At 46.4% G+C, this 17,888-nt stretch overlaps 1 protein-coding gene across 2 annotated transcripts in view; it reads left to right on the top strand.

Annotated features, from left to right (window-relative positions):
• The first annotated feature begins 15,777 nt into the window (after nt 1-15,777).
• PDXDC1 (pyridoxal dependent decarboxylase domain containing 1) overlaps nt 15,778-17,888 on the top strand; it is a 43,811-nt gene continuing 41,700 nt past the window's right edge. For both annotated transcript variants that reach the window (XM_049768282.1, XM_049768281.1), the window contains exon 1: nt 15,778-15,902. In XM_049768282.1, coding sequence (XP_049624239.1) covers nt 15,876-15,902 — 27 coding nt within the window. In that variant the 5' untranslated portion in view covers nt 15,778-15,875. The remainder of the gene's footprint in view (nt 15,903-17,888) is intronic.

Genomic DNA, 17,888 nt, shown 5'->3' with positions numbered 1-17,888 from the left:
GCACATGGCTTGCATACACCGACCTGGGTTTTATCCCTGGCACCACATAAGTCCTCTGAGCCCCGCCAAAAGTGCCTGAGCACTTACCAGGAGTAAGCCCTGAGCACAGTAGGTGTGGCCCTCAAATTAAAAAAATAATAATAAAATAAAATGATAGCCAGATGTTAGAAGAACAAGTTGCCTCCCTAGCTGAAGTTGCTCTCCAGAACAGGCGTGGACTAGACCTAGGCTCTTGGAGAGCAATGTTGTTTCTATGCTAACACTTGAAACACTGCAGCAGGTGTAGACTAGTTTGCAGAAGTGGAAAAGGTGAAGGAAAGATTATGCTTCCTGGTATGAATAGTGGTTCACCCAATCACCCTGAAAAACCTCCCAGGCCATTGTTCTTTTTTTTTTTTTTTTTGTTAAATGATTTTCTTAGTAGGTACTTAGATAATTAATTTCCTCACCCATTTTATTTAGGCACTCATAGGTGCATTTAAGATGCTTTTTCTAAAGTTCCAGTATGTGTCCATAACAAAGAACTAGGAACCACAAGGACAGTCAAAGATTTGGGGTCCTGGGTTCCAAACATGGAGGGAAGCCATTTTGTAAAGGCCATGTGGCAAGCTTCTTTCAGATTCTGAACAAGAAGGGACGCCATTTTGGGTTTGTTTGTTTGTTGGTTTGGTTTTTGGGTCACACCCAGCAGTGCTCAGGGATTATTTCTGGCTATGTGCTCAGAAATCACTCCTGGCAGGCACAGGGGATAATATGGGATGCTGGGATTTGAACCATTGGATGTCCTGGATCAGCTGCATGCAAGGTATATGACCTACCGCTGTGTTATCTCTTTGGCATTTTGTAATGTCCACATGGTCTAAGCCACATGCTATTTTTCCTCAAGACTATTTCATTAACACTGCCTCAAGCTACCTGACCACACCAGGGACCCTATCAGGGAAGAACACAAGGGAGCAGTAGAAAGGTGCCCCTAGACAACTGCCAATCATTTTAAAGAACCTCAAAAAAAAAAAAAAAAAAAAAAGATGACCAAAAAGCTAGAACCTCCCTATATCCCTTCCCTATATAATCCTATTCATGACCTTGGGCAGGGTTTGTATCTTGCAAAAGAGAATTATGACCTGGTCAATTAGAAGCTGTTGGTAGGCAGATTAAAGTTTTGTTCAGCTTTAAAAATAAAAAATAAAATGATAGCTTTACTTGGGGTCTGAGAGATAGTGGAGCTGTTACTTCCCTTGTCTTGTTTTGCATACATTTGACCTGAGTTTGTTTCCTGGCACTACATATATTCCCCATAGCCTTGCCAAGGGTGACTCTTGACCTCAGAAGCCCCGAGCACAACTGATCCAAAGCAAAACAAATAAAATGATTAAGTAAATCCTGGGAAAGGAGTGTGGAGTTAAGGAATAAATAATAAATCTTAGTTGTCCAAATCGTGGTCTTCTCTTACATGCTGGGAATTTACTCATTTACGGGTATTAGGTTACACCTTATTTGACCTAAACCAAAGTTCATCCCTAGTTTCTTGGTAACTGTTTGTTTACAACTTGGTTTCACCCAAAACAAAGATTGTCTATATGTAAACCTGGGTGGGACAGGCTCAGGTTAGTTGCTCCACCTTGGGGAGGTCACTTTACTCAATAAAAATGGTAGTTCTAGCAGGCTTCAGGGCTCCATACTAGGTAGAAGATTGCCAGGCTACACATGTTTCACCCACAGCCTGGTTTGGATTATTTCATGCGTGACCCTGCTTTAGAGTCGTTCACCTGGGCTTGGAGATACGACGCGTGGAATGATTTTACACATGGGGGATAAGTGGAAAATGGACCATTCATTGATGACAACACAAAAGTGTCAAACATGGAGCTTTTCCTAAATGTGAATCAGGCCCTGAGGGTCCTGCTGCAAGTTTATGCCTATGAATAATTCCTCCCCAGACATATTCTGGGCTTTGGCAGATTCTACTTCCTGAATCTTTGAATCAGACAATCCTGCCATGCCAATGCCCCTGTCTCTCTACCCCCTCTCATCCCCTGCCCATTTCCATTGTCTATCACTCCAATTTGTTCACCTTCTTGTACACTGAGTCTAGATTTGTGGTTTAAAATAATTGCAAACCAAACAAAAATAAATAATAAAGTTCTCAAAGTATCAGAGTTCCCATATATCCATCACCCAAGCTTCTGAAAATATTGATATTTATCTAACCTAAGCACAATGGCCAAAACAAGGAAATGAGGCCTGATCTAGCACCCCTTCCTAGTCTACAGACTTAAGCCCTTTGTTGCCATTTGTCCCACACACACCCCCAAAACTTTCTTTCTTCATTTGCACTTTGCATAGCAGTTGAGTCACCTACGCCCAGAACCTTGACTTCCTGGACATGCTTATTTGGTAGACTGTGTTGACCCTGTCAACAGGCAAGACTCCACTTCTGTCCTCTCAGTGCATTCAGGAATGAGAATATTACTCTCAGCTGATGACTGGGAAAGAATGGGTCCAAGACTAATGACCTGAAAATAAAAATGACACTTTATTCCATTCTAACAATGCTTATATAGGACAAGAGGAAATGGGATACATGCAAGGTATGAGGACATAGCAGAAGCATTGACAAGGGAAAGTGAGGTGCCAACGAGAAGATAAGCATAAACACTGGAGTTTAGGAAAGCATCGAGCAAACAATGTTGATAGGATTATCTCCTTAACCAGAGCTCTCTGAGAGGGAAGGTGGCGGATCTAGACGAGTCTAGCCTGAAACTTACCACTGATCATGGGGCGATGGTGCCCCTCTTTGTGCTGTCCTTCCCCAGTTTTGGAGTGGTGTCTCCAAGGCTTTTGTTTCAAGGAGACTACCCAGAACCGTTGCTCTACATAGTTCCATCTGTCAGGTGGTTCAACTGTAGACCACTTTTAATCTGAAAGCCCCATTTCATAATCTGTTCCTCAGTGAGGAGCTATCTTATGCCCTCCTTCCAAATTTGTATGAGCAATCTCTGGCCCCTTCCTAGGTCCTCCTCCAAATAGGTGCCCATATCAGAGGACATTTGGACACTTGGACACTAGGGCGTAGTGCATGCATTAAGGACCATGAGGGCCTGGTGAGGGGCACAACTGAACTTGAGCTTGAACCTCCAGAGCTATGAGACGATACATTCCTGCTTTTTCAACCTAGTCTGTTTTTGTATTTTTTGGTTTGAGGCCATATCGAGCAGTGCTCAGGTAACCCCGGCCCTGTGCTCAGGAATCACTCCTGGCAAGACAGGGAACCATAAGGGATGCCAGATATTGAACCTGGGTCAGCTCAATGCAAGAGAAACGTCTTCCCCTATATCACTCCACTCCCAAACTCAACCTAGTCTACCATCTTCTGTGACACCAGCTCTAGTGGACTAATGGCTCTGCCCTTTCATCTTGGAGCTAAGCCTGTTTCCATCTCCATTGACCCTTTTTTCTTCCCATCTGCTCATTTCCTATTCCTCCCCTCTCTTGGTGCATCAGATCTTTCTGTTGTATGGCTCCCAGCCAAGCTCCTGGCACACACATACACACACACACACACACACACACACACACACACACACACACACACACAGCAACTCTTTGTTGATCAATTCAATACCCTTTGTATTATTTTCCTACCATTGCTAGAACAAGTTCCTACAAATCTAGTGGCTTAAAACACCACAGATGTATTTATCTTGGAGATCAGAAGGGGGAGGCAAGGCTGCTCCTTCCCCTTCTCTGAGCTTAGAGGGCCTTATGTCTACCTCCCTCTTACAGGGTCCCTTGTAATGGTCAAGTTCAGCCCACATGGAGAAGACAGTATGCAGTCCATGTCTGCATCTTACTGGGAAGAAAGGGGAGCAAAAAAAACCCCAAAGATGGATTTCATGGAAGAGACCCTGCCATTTACCTAGGAAGCTGGAGTGCTGGACAGAACTTGGGCTGCCATCTTCCATGAACAGAGCATTTTTGAGTCACCTCCCAGACCCACCTCAGGTGGGGAGCTTGCTCAGGAGTGAAGCCCTGGCAATTGGTTTTCTGAGTCACCCCTCTTCTTGTCTTCATTTTCTTGATCCTCCAGGATCACTTTCATTAGCCTTAGATAAAAGTTCTTTCTATCCTCATTTACTCTAGAACTAGAACCCTGTAAATTCTCCATATCTATGTAATGGCATGTTTTTATACTTCTACTCTGTTTTAATATTAATCTCTATCAACCTGAAGAAAATCTCAAAGAAATGAGAAATTTCCCCCAGCAACCCTCCCATCTTGAAAGCAGTTGATCATGTTACCTGAAAACAACTAGATTTTCAAGTCAAAGTGATATAATAGAGCAGGTAGGGCACTTGCCTTGCACACAGCTATTTTCAATTTCTAGCACCGTATAGAGTCCCTGAGCACCGTCAGTATGGATCCCTGAGGGCAGAGCCAAGAATAAGTAAGCCCTGAGTACTACAAGGTGTGACTGTTCCCCCAAAAGTCTTTAAAGCAGCATTTTCTTAGAACATATAGATTAGGACAATTTGTTCAGGGAGGGATGCATTCATTCCCTCAATTGATCAGTATTCATTAGGCACTTATTATGTTCCAGGAACCAAAGTATGTAGTGTGAAAAGGATTTGTAATTGTAAAGCCTTTATGTGGGAAAAAAAAAACAACAAACCTAATCTCTAAACAAATTAGAGAAAATTACAGTCTTCACTGGGGGGGGAGACAGAAATTTTCTCTAATGATTCCAACAAAGTTCCCTTAACATTTGTTAGTCAAAAAGAAGAAAATTGAGACCAGAAGTGCAAGAAGAAAAAAAAATGCAAGAAAGAAGGAATTAGTTGCCAGATAAAACCTAGACAATGAAGTTCACTGAATTTGATGAGTAATAAATAGCTTTTCATTCTGTTTTGAGCAATATTTGAACCACATACTGAAAAAATTATACTTTTTGTTTTATTTTGTTTTGTTTGGGGGCCACATCTGGCAGCACTCAGGGGTTCTGCACTCAGAAATCACACCTGGCAGGCTCAGGGGACCATATGGGATGCTGGGAATCAAACCCAGTTCCATTCTGGGTCTGCTATGTATAAGGCAAATGCCCTACCACTGTGCTATCACTCTGGCCCTGAAAAATTTATTCTTAGTCATCAGAAATTCTAAATTAACTGACCACCCTGTTTTGAAAATGCATTTGACTTCATCTAACAGTTCTTTATTTCTTTTAAAGTTTTTATTGAGACCATTGTGAATGACAGGTCTTTTACAGCTGTATTTCCAGCATATAGTGACAATGAATTAGGGCCATTCCACTACCAGTGTTGACCTCCCCCACCATAGTTCCCAGCATGCATCACAGACTTCTAGTCTAACATTTTGTGTTTAGCTTGTTATAGTTTGGGTCTCTTGATTCTATTGTTGACTTTGACTTGGGTATTTAGATCTGACCTTTCCCCCCAACTCCACTCAATGTTCCTGAGACCACTTGGCCCCTGGGTCCCATCCAATATTTTTTTTCTTTTCTCGGCTAGCATTTCTGCCCAAAGAAAGGATGGGGCCTGTCTGTTCTCTGGCAAACTCTGATTCAAGGGCTCGTTCATTCCTTGACACATTTACTTCCCACAGAAACCCAATGAGCCAAGGGCCAGGGAATCATCTGTAGAAGTCTACATCTTTCTTCCCAAATAGAATGCTCCTTCTTGAGTGGCTCCACCTTTTTATTTTATGGGCATCAGAGGTGAGGGAATACTTATCAACTCTGATGATTTCACAGGCACTGCCATATGCTTGTCTATTATTAACAAGCATAAAACAGCCAGACATGAAAGACCATTAATTTCTCAATTCCAGGCTGAAGAACTTGCCTAGTGTCTAAGCCCAGGAACTTGGGAATGCACAAATGAACGCACAACCTCCCACTTGTTCATCAGTGAAAGTTCAGAGCCTGAAGGGGCCCGGAAGGCAGCTACATATTCCCAGGACATTAACCTTCCTGAACAGTGGGGGTTGGGGGTGTCAATGGAAGGACCTAAACTGAGTGTTAATGTGCAGGTGGGAGGTTGGCTAGAAGTTCTTCCAGAGGTTAACAAGCGCCACAGATGTGGGAACTGAGCTTCAATTTCCAACCCAGGAACCCATTAAAAAGACATTAAGGAGGATTGCAAGGCAGCTTACTGTCACTGTTAGTATTTCATTTTATGTAAATGAATAGAGGCTTCATAAGCACTACCAAATGGGCCACACACTTCTCACACCCCCATCCCATATCCCCACCCCACCCCACACTTGTGTTGAAAATATTTTTTTTTTTTGGTTTTTGGGCCACACCCGGTAACGCTCAGGGGTTACTCCTGGCTATGCGCTCAGAAGTTGCTCCTGGCTTGGGGGACCATATGGGACACCGGGGGATCGAACCGCGGTCCGTCCAAGGCTACCGCAGGCAAGGCAGGCGCACCTTACCTTTAGCGCCACCGCCCGGCCCCCGAAAATATTTTTCTAAAAAAAAAAGAAGAAAGAAAAGAAAATCTCTTTCTGGGGACCAGAGCGATAACACAGCAATTACTTTTATCTGGAAAGTTTTGAATGGCTTGAATTAGATGAAGGGAAGAGTTGAAAAAATACCTGCATCTTCTCACTCCGACTGTGTACCCTGAGAGAAAGGGGGTCCTGTGTGAGAAAAGTCAGAGGAAAGGTAGATGCTACTCCCAGCCAGAACCTTCCTTCTCCTGCCGGCAGCAATGCCAGTGAGCAGTGGAAAACATTAGGCCTTCAGCCATGCTGAAAAAAACCTTCCAGAAAATTCTATGCCTACTACCAAGAAATGGTTCTCGTGGGCTGGAGGGAGTACTCAATGAAACTTAGGAGACCATGCAGTCTTGGGGATTAAGCCCCAGATTCTCACATGCAAAGCCTGCTCTTGGTTCATTTACCTATCAGTTTATGATTTCTGTTTTATTTGGGGACCACACCCAGCCACACCCAGGGCTTACTTCTGGCTCCATGATCAGGGATCACTCTGGTTGTCTCTGGGCATCATTATGGGATGCTGATAATTGAACCCTGGTTGCCTTGTAAGCACAGCCAATGTTCTCTTCACTCCAACCTAGTGTCCAGTTTTCTGTTTTGTTTTGCTTCAGGTCACATTTGGCCAAGCTCAGGGTTTACTCCTGGCTCTGCACTCAGGAGTCACTCTTGGCAGATTCAGGGAGTATATGAGATTCTGGGGATTGAATTCGGGTCAGCCTTCCCTGCAGTACTATCACCCCAGTTGTTTCCACTCAGGAGCGAGTGATTGCACTTGTTAGCACAAGGACATGTGACTATTTCAAGTCTCATTATTTAGAGCTTCTCTAGTTTATCTGTGAACACTTATTTAGCGCAAACTTAGGGGACATGGAAGGTGAGATGCCTGGGAGCCTATGGTTACAGCTCATTAAAGGTTCAGTCCATAACTTTGTGCTGTGCTTCCATTGAAAACACCTTCTTCAGTACCCGATTTGTTAGCTGAGCGCTCAGCCATCAGCTGTTGACCTCAAGTAGGAGCAATGTGATACTCCAACACAAACAGGCTTTATCTGGAAGCAAACAAACTGCGCAGATTGGAGTTCATTCAGCAAGCACTTCTGCCTCCAATTCAGGGCTATCTCCTTCCCCACCTCACCCCAGTTAAAGACCCCTGGAAGATCTACTCCTTAGTAAGGGAGGAGAAAATAGTTTTTCTAATACAAGATATGGTGGGCCCCAGAGTTTTCTGGGTAACAAATACATGAGCGCTCTCTAACCTCTGAATCTTTTTTATTAACCTCTGAATCTTAATGAAAGTTCTGACTACTGTTGACACATTGCAGAGGTCTTTCCTACACGAGGCACAGCATAGCCACCTGGTGCTAAGAAATGCCATGCCTAGGACCAGAACCATAGTCTAGCAACCCCTTTCAATTTCACTTGAGTTTTGGTTTCTGCAAGGACTTCTGGGGAATCTCTGGGGATGGGGAGTAGCTGCCAGGGAAGGGCCAGAGACCAGAGACCAGAGATTCAGATGAATCAACCATCATTGGTGAATCTAAAGTCGGTGGGAGAGACTTAAGGGCAAAGGAGTTAAGTGTCCTGAATTGAGAGCATGCTACCACCCACTCACTACTTTATCCAGCTAGATCAAGTTTGTCTCCCTAAAAAATCTAGATCAGGGTTTGGAGAGCTCCCAAGTAGATGGTCAGGTGGATTTTCACAGGGAGGGAGGATCTCTGCAGAAGGCAAGAAAACATCACATTCCTGTTCCCATATCCCTTCCCTGGTGCCTCTCCTTCATTATGACTCTTCCTGAATTAACTTCCTTTCCTTATAAGCTGGTTGAAGGAAGCTCATTGCTTGACTTTTTCCTAAGCTCTGAGAGTCACTCAAGATAATTGCATCCGAGGAGGATGTCTTGGAACTTTCTTTTTGCTTTTGGGCCACATCTGGCAGAGTTCAGGGGTTTCTCCTGGCTCTGCGCTCAGACATCACTCCTGGCAGACTCGGGGTGACCATATGGGATGCCAGGGATCGAACACAGTTTGGCCACATGCAAGGCAAATGCCCTGCACGCTGTACTATCGCTCAGGCCCACGTCGTGGAACTTTGAACTTAATGGGCTGTTGGCTGGGTGCACGCAGGTCCACCATCTGGATTTGCGACTGAGCAACCTTGCGGCTTGGAGGCCTGAGTCTCTGGGAACTGATCTCTATTTGGCTTCAGCCTTTTGGTATCAGAAGTGAGGTAGTGCGAGAGGGTAGCCAGAGTGGAGAAGATTCACAGGAGGAGCTTTTCCTTACACTCAAGGGACATGTCCCCGGTTGCTGGGCACAGTGCTCAATCAGTGGCAAAAACCTGCAAGCAAAACCCTTTCCTCTAGCGCCCTCTATTGACCCAAATTAACATTGTGCCTGATGGGGTAGGCACCTTCATTTTACCAATTTTACCCTCCCCTCAAGAGCCTGGGACTAAACCTAGACCTTGGACTGTTTTCTCTACTACTGAGCCATATCCCCGGTCCCCATCCATTTTTACAGATAACACAAGAAAAATATAACTGGAGCCATGAGATTATGAATTATTAATGAGCACAAGTACTATTTTTGTTATTTTGTTTGGAGGGCACACCCAGCAGCACTCAGGGGTTACTCCTAGCTGCTTCACTTCCTCCTAGTCAAGGAAGGCCTGCACTGGACATAGCAAACATCACACTACAACTGGGACTATGGGGAAACAATGCAGGGCCCCACCATGCTTAGAGAATGAAGATGTAGCGCCAATGACCCGAAAAGTACCAACCACCTATTTACTTTCTCAGATAAAGACTTTAGAAATATGGAAGATGTTCATAGAACTCAAGGAAAGCATGGACCAAACTGAATGTGCCACAAATAAGAATCAAGAGGAACTGTGAGTAGAAATAAGAACATTTCAAACTGAAATAACAGGGCTGAAAAACTTGGTAGGCAAAATGAAAACCTCACTAGAAAGCCTCTCCAACAGAGTAACAGTGGTGGAAGACAGGATCAGTTAGCTGGAAGATGAGATGCATAACAACTCCATATAACAGAAGAGGCTAGAAAAGAGACTCAAAACAAATGATCAGAAAATGGGAATAGTCCTCAAAGAATGTGAACAGATGAAAAGAGAAATAACTCCTGGCAGACTCGAGGGACTATATGGGATGCTGGGGCCCTAACGCAGGTAAGTCACGTGCAAAGCAAATGCCCTACCCACTGTGCTAGCACCAGTTTGTTTTAAAAAGGAGATTCTTGAAAAACCCAAACAAGAAAATAAGAGTTTAGAAAATGAAAATATCTACAGCTGGACGGGAGAGATAGCATGGAAGTAGTGTATTTGCCTTGCATGCAGAAGGATGGTGGTTTGAATCCCAGCATCCCATATGGTTCCTCGAGCCTGCCAGGAGGGATTTCTGAGCCTAGAGCCAGGAGTGACCCCTGAGCGCTGCCAGGTGTGACCCAACACACACACACACACACACACACACACACACACACACACACACACACACACACACACACACAAAGAAAATATCTACAGTTTACCATGTTTCTGTTTTTGATGTCTTTTTTTTTTTTTTTTTAGTTTGATTTTTGGGCCACACCTGGCAGCGTTCAGAGGTTACTCCTGGCTCTGCTCTCAGTAATTACTCCTGATGGTGCTCGGGAGGGTCATATGGAATGCCAGGGATCAAACCTAGGTCGGCAAGTGCAAAGCAAACATCCTATCAGCTGTGCTACCGCCCCAGCCAGTTGGTGATTTTTAATAGCATTTGCATCATTTTTCTTCTAAAACAAAATGAAGGCTAGGGATACTGCTTAAAGATCATCACCTACCTTGCATGTGCAAGCCCCCTCCAGCATCAAAAAACTAAAATTCAAAATCATAATGGCTTGGGGGAGATAGATAAAGGGAGTGGCATTGCCAGAGAAAGTCCCCAACAGGCAGCCAGAAGTAGACCAAGTGAGCACCACTGGGTGTGGCCACAAATAAATAAAAATAAATTGAGGCTTATCTAATACAGCCTATTCTCTCATCATTCTTCCCTTATTCTGTGGGAAGTGGGCAGCATAATTAGAACAACTCAGGTCTTAGGGCAGGAGAGATAGCACAGTGGTAAGGCGTTTGCCTTGCACACAGCCAACACAGGATGGACCCTGGTTTGAAACCCGGCATCCTATATGATTCCCCAAGCCTGCCAGGAGCGACTTCTGAGCATAGAGCCAGGAGTAACTCCTGCCAGGTGTGATCCACAAAAAGAAGAAGAAAAGAAACGAAAAGAACTTACTCTAGGCACAGTGGGTACATATTGCTCTAAGAGGTGTTAGGGGATCAAAACATGCCAGGGATACCTTCACCCCCCATTGCAGTGCCAAGAATAAGTCCTGGGAGCAGCCCAGAAACCAAACCCAATAATGTGCTAGGGATCAGTCTAACTCTGGCATCCTGTATATAAGGCATGTGCTCCAGCCTCTTGTGATATCTCTATAGTCCTCTACTTAAAAAAAAAAAGTACAGAAATCCAAAATGCAGGATTTGAAAAAAAATTAACATTTCAATGGCTGAAGAAATATTATAGGGGCCGGAGAGATAGCATGGAGGTAAGGCGTTTGCTTTGCGTGCAGAAGGTTGGTGGTTCGAATCCCGGCATCCCATATGGTCCCCCGAGCCTGCCAGGAGCGATTTCTGAGCTTAGATCCAGGAGTAATCCCTGAGTCCTGCTGAGTATGACTCTAAATAAATAAATAAATAAATAAATAAATAAATAAATAAATAAATAAATAAATAAAGGGATATTACAGTGGGTAAGATGCTTGCCTTCCATGTAGTTGACCCAAGCTCAATCTCTGACACCGGTGCCTGAAAAAACATCACAACTGACTTCTGAGCAGAAAGCCAAGAATAAACCCTCAGTATAGCCAGGTGTGGTCCCCAAAAGCAAAATGAAGGCCAGGTATGTAACTCAGTTTTGTTGTGGGTTTTTTTTTTTTTTTGGTCACACCCGGCAGTGCTCAGGGGTTATTCCTGGCTCCAGGCTCAGAAATTGCTCCTGGCAGGCACGGGGATCATATGGGATGCTGGGATTCGAACGATGACCTCCTGCATGAAAGGCAAATGCCTTACCTCCATGCTATCTCTCCGGCCCCGTAACTCAGTTTTAAAGCACTTACCTTCTAGGTGTACTGCCCTGAGTGTCATCTCTATCATCAGGGGAAAAAAATCAAGCAAAAGTAGTGGACCAGACTAGAGAGATCACAGACTTTGCATGATGTAACCTGGTAATTTGGCATGGTTTAGCAAGCACTGCTCAAAGTGCAGTCCCCAAAGTAACACCAAGTACCACCAGGTATGACCATAAGTAAGCAAATACATACAGAGGGAGGTTTATATTGTCACTGTGAATAGTCAATACATCTAATATACATCTATGTTATTTTATTTTGAATCTAAAGACAAAAGAAACAATACCTATGATATAGATGTGTTAATATGATTCAGGACACACGAAAACCATGTGAAGTATCCCAAAGGAAAATTAACTCCAAATAACCTTAAATCTAAGCTTTGTGTCCTAACCTGGTTTGCTGTTTGCCTACAGATCAAAAAAGGTCTGTATCAGGGGAGAGGCCTTGGGGCTGAAGCAATAGCACAGCAGGTAAGGCCTTTGCCTTGCAAACAGCCAATTCAGGTTGGATCCCCAGCATCCCATATTCTTCCACAAGCCTATCAGGAGTGATTTCTGAGCACAAAGCCAGGAGTAACCCCTGAGCACTGCTGCCAAGTGTGGCCCAAAAACAGAGGGGGGGGGAGGGAGAGAGAGAGGCCAATAAGCTGCCTGACATTATGTGTGGCTCCTACATTATTCCTCTCCTAAGTCTGTACTAGTTCACAAAATTCTTGACTTTCATTTGCAGTTTCTCTGTATCTAAAAGGCCAATAGGTTTGGCATTTAGGAGCTGTGTGGGAGAGAGAAGAGACACAAAAAGACAGACAGATGAATACACAGATTTGAGTAGGAAATGTGGATGAAGATATCGTACACTGTAGCACAGGAGTAAAGACCAGGAACACAGTATGGCTGGAGGAGGAGGAAGAGGAGAAGGAAATGAAAGCCTGTGCTGAGTGTCTACAGGAAGATGTGGGAGTGGACATACTTGGACACAATTTAGAATAATGTTTCAGAAGGTTTATAGACCTCCTGATCTCCTAAGGAAAAATTCTCAGACTTGAATAACAATACAGCAAGTAGAGTATTTGCCTCCTACAAAACCCCACTAAGGTTTGATCTTCAACACCACATAAGGTCCCCTGAACCCTGAAACTAGGGGTCTCAAATTCGTGGCCCACAGCCCTCCGTACAACATTTTGTGGCCCTGCCCTGGAGGAAACTTTTTTTGTTTTGTTTTGTTTTGTTTTAGTTGTTTGGGTCACAACCCCCAATGTTGAAGGCTTACTACTGACTTTGCACTCAAGGATCACCCTGACTTTGCCTCCTGCGGCCCCCAGGTAAATTGAGTTTGAGACCCCTGCTGTAAACACAGAGCCAGGAATAAGCACTGAGCACTGCCAGCTGTAGCCCTCCCCCCAAAAAATATATATATGCTTAAATATATGTATACTTATATACATAATATATACTATACTGCTATAAGGACTATGAAATCAAAATAGTAAATCCATTATATCGTATCTTCCAACTTTCCTAAACTCTTCGTCATAGTGTTGAGAAAGTCAACTTGTTCTGCTTAAGCAGAGGCATATGAACTTTTGTTCTGTGTAAACATTATTTATTTGAATTACCATGAATAGTGACAAAGTTGTTCATGACCAAATTTCAGTTCTATGATGTCCAACATCTGTCCCTTCACTAGTGCACATTTCCCCACACCATTGTCCCCAGTTTGCTTCCTCCCTCTCCTCTGGCTTTCCCTCTACCTGCTTCTATGTTCTATGGCATATATTTCTCTCTCTTTGTCTCTCTGTCTCTGTGTCTCTTCGTTTTTTTCTTACATACATTGGTTTGCAATAGTTACTGAAGTGGTATCATACATATCACTTTTCCTCTTTTCAGCATCCAGTTCTTGATCAAAGTGATCATTCTCTACTATTATTGGAGAAAACAAGATTTTGTCATTCTTCAGAGAATCTGAACATTTCCCCCCATACACTTAACACACAGTACATAAAATGGCCCTAGTTGTAGAGAATACTTATACTCACTTAAGTGAGCAATTCTCTTTTTAGGGGGGCTTTGGTTTTGGGTCACACCCAGCAGCGCTCAGGGGTTACTATTGGCTCTGCACGCAGAAGTTACTCCTGGCAGGCTTGGGGGACCATATGGGATGCCGAGGATTGATCCCAGGTTGCCCACTTACAAGACAAACACCTCACCCACTGTGCTATCACTCACTCCAGCGACCAGTGGGAATTTTTTTGTTTTGTTTTTGGGTCACACCCGGCAGCGCTCAGAGGTTTCTCCTGGCTCTACGCTCAGAAATCGCTCCTGGCAGGTACAGGGGACCATATGGGATGCCAGGATTCGAACCACCGACCTTCTGCATGCAAGGCAAACGCTCTACCTCCATGCTATCTCTCCGGCCCCCTGGGAAATTTTTTAAATACAACTTGCATGGCTCAAAATAAAGAATTACTATGTTAAAATACCAAGCAAATTTTGAGGGGGAAAAAAATGCAACCACAGAAAGGGGAGGAAACTCGTGATGATTATTCTCCTAATGAGAAAGTGCTGGGAGCTTCCTTTATTTTCCCCCTTCCTCTTTAGAGGAACATAGTGCTCGCTTTGTGTAGTGTACAGGCGCCGAGGTCAGGATCCTTGGGCCCAAATTCTCCCAGCACTGGCATTGTGAAATGGAGCTGACAGTGATCTGAACACCCTGAGGCGGTGGTACTAACAAATCTACCACTAAGGATCCTTATCCAGCCAAGACCTAACAGTGGCCAGCCCAGAAGAAAGCGGTGATTTCTTTCAAATTTCTTCTCTCTCTGAATGCCTGCGTTTATGGTCTGCGAAACAAACAAATAACAAATGTCAGATGAGATCTGCCGAAACCAGCGCCCAGAGCTGTCACCAAACTTAGCTCCCGCCCACCAACATTCCAAACACCCAGGCAACCCTTGCGGCGCGCGTGCGCAGAACCCTGCTCGCGAGCTCCGCCCCTCGGCAGTAAAGGGACTGTTCCATTTCCAAAAATAAGGGGAATCTCAAGAGAGAATTCCGGAATTCCTAGCATATCTGGGGGCTTTGAATGTACAAATAATAATAAATTTATAATTTACTATTATTTTGTATATTATTGTATTATTTATTATAATAATAAATATTATTATTATCTATTTATTCCCTCTTGAGGACTGACTTCTGTTGCCTTGTGAGGGGAGATAGGTGCAGCCCCACAGTGCCTTCTCCCCCCACCTAGGAACGTTGGAACCGGCCAGAAGCTCGACTGACCGCGCCCCTCTAGGCCACCGCCCCTGGTCTCCGCCCCACCCCCTCGTCAGGCACCGCCCACTCCACTCAGGTCCCGCCCCTCAGGCCGTGAACGGACTGTTCCATTTCCGAAAAGGGGGAGAATTCTTAAAAGAGAATTCAGAAAGTCCCTGTACATTCCTAGATATCGAGGCTTTAAATGTACAAATCACAATTTTAGGTTAATATTCATTCTCACTTGAGTACTGCCTTCTGTCGCCTCGTGAGGGGAGTTAGGTACGGCCCCCACAGTGCCTTCTCCCCACTTCTCACCTAGGAAAGTTGGAGCCGCCCAGGACGAGAAGCCCGACCAACTCCGCCCTCTGTAGGCCACGCCCACGCACAGCTCAGGCCACGCCCCTCCGCCCGCGGGTGGTCCCGCCCCTGATTATGCCCCGCCCCTCCACTTGGGCCCCGCCCTTCGGCCGTGAATGGACTGTTCCATTTCTGAAAAAGGGGAGAATTCTTGAAAGAAAATTCCGGAAACCCCTCTACATTCTCAGATATCTAGGCTCTGAATGTACGAACAATACATTTAGAGATCTATTCATTCTCTCTTGAGGATTGACTTCGCTCGCCTTGTGAGGGGAGTTAAGCCGATGCCCACAGTGCCTTCTCCCCCCTCTTACCTGGGAACGTTGGAGCCGGCCAGGAAGAAGCCCGAGTGGCCCCGCCCCTCGCTAGACCACGCCCACCCACTCAGGCCACGCCCCTCCCCGCCGCGGGCCCGGCGCGGGCGCGGGCGCGCGGGGCACGTCAGCGTTGCCAGCGTGGAAACGGCGGCGGGGCGCGGGAGGCGGGAGTAGCGCCAGGGAGCGCCGGGCCTCCAGCGGCCGCCGCCGCCGCTGCAGCCTCAGCCATGGACGCGTCCCTGGGGAAGAAGAAGGTCGGTCCTGGGGGACGGGGCGGGGCGGGGCAGCCCGGGCGCATCCCCGATTCGGGGCGACGGTTCCTCGCCGCGCGCGGGCCTGTGCGAGCCGGTCGGGATGCGGCGGGCGGAAGTGCCCGGTGGGGGCGGGGCCTCGGGGGTCTCGGGGGAAGCGGGGCCCGGGCCTGGGGCGCCTTGGGGGCGGGGCCAGGGTCTCCCCACGTGACTGAGCCCCCCAACACAAACACACACACCCTTGTCAATGTCGGGGGTTCCCTCCAGAATTTCGGGCTTGCATGTGGGTGCATTCCCCCCCCCGTTCTGCTGTTTTCCCGGCCTTCTGGATTTTAGGGGGCCCCAGGGCTGGTTTTGGGGGGGGATCCCTCCTGGTGGTGGTGTTCAGGGGGACTCTATGGGGTGCATGGAATCTGCAGAGTTCTTCTCCCCAAAACCCTACGCGTTTTTCTGACCTCCCACCTCAAACCCCCCCACACACACGGGTCTCCCCACGTGACTCTGAGTCCCCCAACACACACACATACATACACACCCTTGACAATGTCGGGGTTCCTTCCAGAATTTCGGGGTGTGCATGTGGAGGCTCAAATTTTTTCCCTTTTGCTGTTTTCTAGGCCTTCTGGATTTTAAAGGGGCCCCTAAATTGTGCCCAGGCTGGTTTTGGGGGATCCCTCCTGGTGTTGCACACACACACACCCACACACACACCCTTGCCAATGTGGGAGTTCCCTCCAGAATTTCGAGGGGTACATGTGGATGCTTAGAGATTTTCTTTTTTAATTTGGCTGGGGGGAGGAGGAGGAGGAGGAGGGTGTCGTTTTGGGTGCTCAGGGCTGACTCTTGGCTCTGGGATGAGCATCACCTGGTGGGGTTTCGGGGTGGGGGACCCCATTGGGTGCAGGGAGATCGAACGTATCTAGGCAATATGGCTTTTCCATTCTGTCTTCTGGGCCTTCTGGATTTTTAGTGGGGGGGGGGGGTAAAAATTGTGCTCAGGGCTGATTTTTGGGGATCCTTCCTGGTAGTGGTGCTCAAGGGGACTGTATAGGGGTGCATGTAATCTGCAGAGTTCTCCCCCAAACCCTGCACGTTTTTCTGACCTCCCACACACACACCCCACCTCACCCTGCTCTGCCCCCTTGGCAAGGAGACAGCCTTGTCCACCTACCCGGAGTCCACGCATCACCAGGCGCCCTACTGAACAGCCCTGGAGGAAGAAATGCTTGGATGGCGCTGCCCAGCCCTGTCAGATGGATCCTGATTGCCCCCCCCCAACTTTCCTCCCCCACCCCCGGGGCTGGCCCTTGGGAACACAGGGGTCTGGATTTCTGCATGGGTGCTCTGCTTCTTTACACAACTGCACATTCTTGCCCCAGCCCTGGAGCCTTGAAGAAAACACACACACACCCTTTTTTTTTTTATTTCTCCTTTCATGCATGTGTGGCAGGAATTAGGGGAGTAGGGCCTGTGCACCCCACCCGCTGCTGTGTTTGAATTGTGTGGGACTCCCAGAAATAAATTGGTGGTGGTGGTGGTGGTGGGATGGAGTCTGCTTTTTTTTTTTTTTTTAGTTTTTTTGGGGTCACACCTGGCAGCACTCAGGAGTTCTTCCTGGCTCTATGCTGAGAAGTCACTCCTGGGGGCCGGAGAGATGGCATGGAGTAAGGCGTTTGCCTTTCATGCAGAAGGATGGTGGTTCAAATCCCGGTATCCCATATGGTCCCCTGTGCCTGCCTGGGGCGATTTCTGAGCAGACAGCCAGGAGTAACCCCTGAGCAACACCGGGTGTGACCCAAAAACCAAAAAAAAAAAAGAAAAGAAAAGAAAAGAAAAGAAAGCAAGAAATCGCTCCTGGCAGGCTCAGGGGACCATATGGGTTGCCGGGATTCGAATCACCATCCTTCTGCATGCAAGGCAAACACCCTACCTCCATGCTATCTCTCTGGCCCCTGGGTGCCTGGCCTGTAAATTGGATAGAAAGCCCCC

The sequence above is a fragment of the Suncus etruscus genome, chromosome 2 (assembly GCF_024139225.1).
Source record: "Suncus etruscus isolate mSunEtr1 chromosome 2, mSunEtr1.pri.cur, whole genome shotgun sequence".
Classification (NCBI taxonomy): Eukaryota; Metazoa; Chordata; class Mammalia; order Eulipotyphla; family Soricidae; genus Suncus; species Suncus etruscus.
The sequence above is the reverse complement of the archived record's forward strand: the minus strand, read 5'-3'. Positions and strand labels throughout refer to the sequence as shown.